This window comes from Fonticula alba (genome assembly GCF_000388065.1).
Source record: "Fonticula alba strain ATCC 38817 unplaced genomic scaffold supercont2.12, whole genome shotgun sequence".
Taxonomy (NCBI): Eukaryota; order Rotosphaerida; family Fonticulaceae; genus Fonticula; species Fonticula alba.
In genome coordinates this window covers 10,026-12,625 of record NW_009242982.1, presented here as the reverse complement: position 1 = coordinate 12,625, position 2,600 = coordinate 10,026, and the positions used below count along the sequence as shown (strand labels likewise).

The window sequence follows — 2,600 nt, the reverse complement described above, 5'->3', positions numbered from 1 at the left end:
AGAGAGAGAGAGAGAGACGAAGAGAGAGAGAGAGACGAAGAGAGAGAGAGAGAGAAAGAGAGAGAGGGAGAGAGAAATGAATGGACAAAGAGCCAACGGGACAAACGCCGAGAGGATCAAGAAAGACCACGCACCGAACTCGGCCATTTGCCGCAGGGTGACGCTGCGCTGGGGGAAGGAGGCATAGTGGCGGATCTTGTCGGCCAGGACCGGGTCGATGTCCGCCAGGCGGAGGGCGCGCAGGCGGCGGCGGATCCGGCGGACGGCCTTCTCCGGGTCGACATCGCCCTGGATGAAGGTGACGTCCGAGTCGGACTCCGAGTCGGAGGCACTGTCCGGCGTGGCAGACGAAGCCCCGCCGCCGAGGGAGGCCCCATAGCCGCCACCGTAGACGTGCAACGGCGAGGGCGACACCGACCAGGCGCGGTTGCCGAAGTGCGGCATCTGCTTGGCATTGGTGACCTCCTGGTGGCCGGTGACCACCGAGTGGGCGGATGCCGGGCGCCGGTGGGGGGTGACGCCGGCGGCGGCCGCCGCCGCAGCGGCCGCCGGCCCGGCGAAGCTCACCCCATGCGAGCGCAGGCGACTGGCCACGCCGACCGGGTCATCGGCCGACGATGAGAGCGGAAGCTCCAGGCGCGGGTGATTGGCGAAGGGGTCGGCCTTGACCAGGTGCTCGTACTTGTCGTGCGGGTCGGTGGGCACATAGAGCGTCGGGTCGGAGGCCAGGTCCTCGGGGCCGGAGGAGTCGGCGCTCGAGGAGCCGGAGGAGTCGGCGGAGGAATGTGAAGATGAGGACGAAGCGGGCCCCTGGCGGGTGGTGGTGGACCGCCCCTCAATCGGGGCGGCCACACAGGGGGCCGGAATGGTGTCGACCGGCAGGACGGCCCCGACCTTGGGGGACGAGGCGGTGGCCGCCGAGTAGGGCCGGGCGCCGGGGCGACTGGCCTCCGGGGCGAACTGCCCGAAGCCCGGCCACCGGTCCAGCAGGGTGTGATGCCGGCGGACGGGGAGACCGGCGAGCCCGGCCGGCCGGGGGTGCTCCCGGTCGGGCCCCTGGCAGAGGCCGAGGCTGAGGGCGGCCATTTGGCCAGCCGGCCGTATGGAGTCATAACGTCCGGGCCACACGCGCGAGGCGATTGAGGCAAGGTTTCGAGAGTACATGCTGGTCGGGGCGGGGGGTGGAGGGTGACAAGATCGCTTGCAGGTGGGCGCGCATCCGTGGGGGGGGGAGGCGCGGAGCAGGACAAGCAAGGCGCACGTGCAAGAGGGGGGGGGGGAGGCAGAGGAGAGGGGCGCGAAGGGACACTAGAGCAGACGTCCAGGGCTGGAATATGTGCAAGGACGGGCTAAGGTGGGGGTCAGGGGGGGGAGGGAGGGGTGGTGCAGCGGTGCGAGCAAGGGCCCCGGGGGTCACGCCCGCCTTTCTTCTTATATTCCCCTCGCGGCGGGCGGGGGTGGCCGGAGTCAAGCAGGCGCCCGTGCGGGCGAGGCGCCGGGAGGGGCCACCCCCGGGACCTGCGACCCCCGTACACAACACACACACACAGGCCATAGAGGCGAGGCCCTCGCGTAATTGCCCTCGGGTGACCCCGTGCCCCGGTGCTAGCCCCCCCCCCCCCCCCGGGCGGGGAGGCCGGAGATCAGGAATGTACACCAGATTGGGCCGATCGAGCGGTCAGGCGGGCATCATCGACGGGCGCCAGTCATGGCTCGGGGGCGCGGTGTTCGCGCGATCTCGAGGGGGTTCCGGCGGCGCGCGCCGGTCCGGACCCCACAATCGCGCCGCCCCCGGACCATTGTCACACCGGCCGGGGGATGGGAACATCTCCAAACAGCCGGCCTGAGAGGGGCCCGGCGCAGCAGCCCTCTGTCCCCCTCCACTGCGGATGGGGACGCCCCCCCCCCCCCCCCAGGACGAGCCGAGGACACTGGCGGCCTGGTCCCGGGAGCGCCCGGGGCCGCGGTCGCACCTGGGGGAGATAGGCCGCTCGATCGGCATCATCGCACCGTTCACCTGTGGCCAACCATTGGGCTCCTCGTCCCTGGTTACCCGGGCCGCCCCCGCGGCGACATGGCACAGGTAACCCCCCTTTAACCGCCGGTCCGGGCAGAGGGCGCCGAGAACGGGCGACGGCCGGGGGGGGGGGGGGGGCACCGTACACTCGGGCAGGTGTGTATGGCTTATTCTTTATTCTTCTTCGGCCCCGCAGCCCCTGCGGTCGGTATCCCCCCTTCGCCTGGCGCGCGTGAAGCTAACCAGGGGCAGGGGCGGGCCGGACGCCGGGGCGCAAGTCATGGGACGGGGTGGACGGACGACCGGCGGGCGCGTTCCTGTTTGATCATGTGATGGGGTCACACGAAATCCGGAAGCTCCATCTCCCCGGCGTCGGTCGACATCGAACGCTCGGAGTTCTCGCGGCTTGTGCGCGCTTCGCGATCGAGCCCCAGCCGGTCGTAGCACCGGGCCAGAGCCTCCCAGAGCCGCGGATCGCGACCTCTGTGGCCAGAGAGCGGGTATGCACATGTGCGTGCGGGTGCGGGTGCGTGTGTGTGTGCGGGTGCGTGTGTGTGTGCGGGTGCGGGTGCGGGTGCGTGTG

General features: G+C 70.8%; 1 protein-coding gene across 1 annotated transcript in view; it reads right to left on the bottom strand.

Moving 5' to 3' along the window:
- The window catches only part of H696_05550 (hypothetical protein), a gene marked incomplete at both ends in the record, with an annotated part of 2,982 nt that extends 1,818 nt beyond the window's left edge, over positions 1-1,164 (bottom strand). Inside the window, one exon of the mRNA XM_009499363.1 lies at positions 107-1,164. Within this exon, the coding sequence (XP_009497638.1) occupies positions 107-1,164 (1,058 nt within the window). The remainder of the gene's footprint in view (positions 1-106) is intronic.
- Between the last annotated feature and the right edge of the window lie 1,436 nt (positions 1,165-2,600).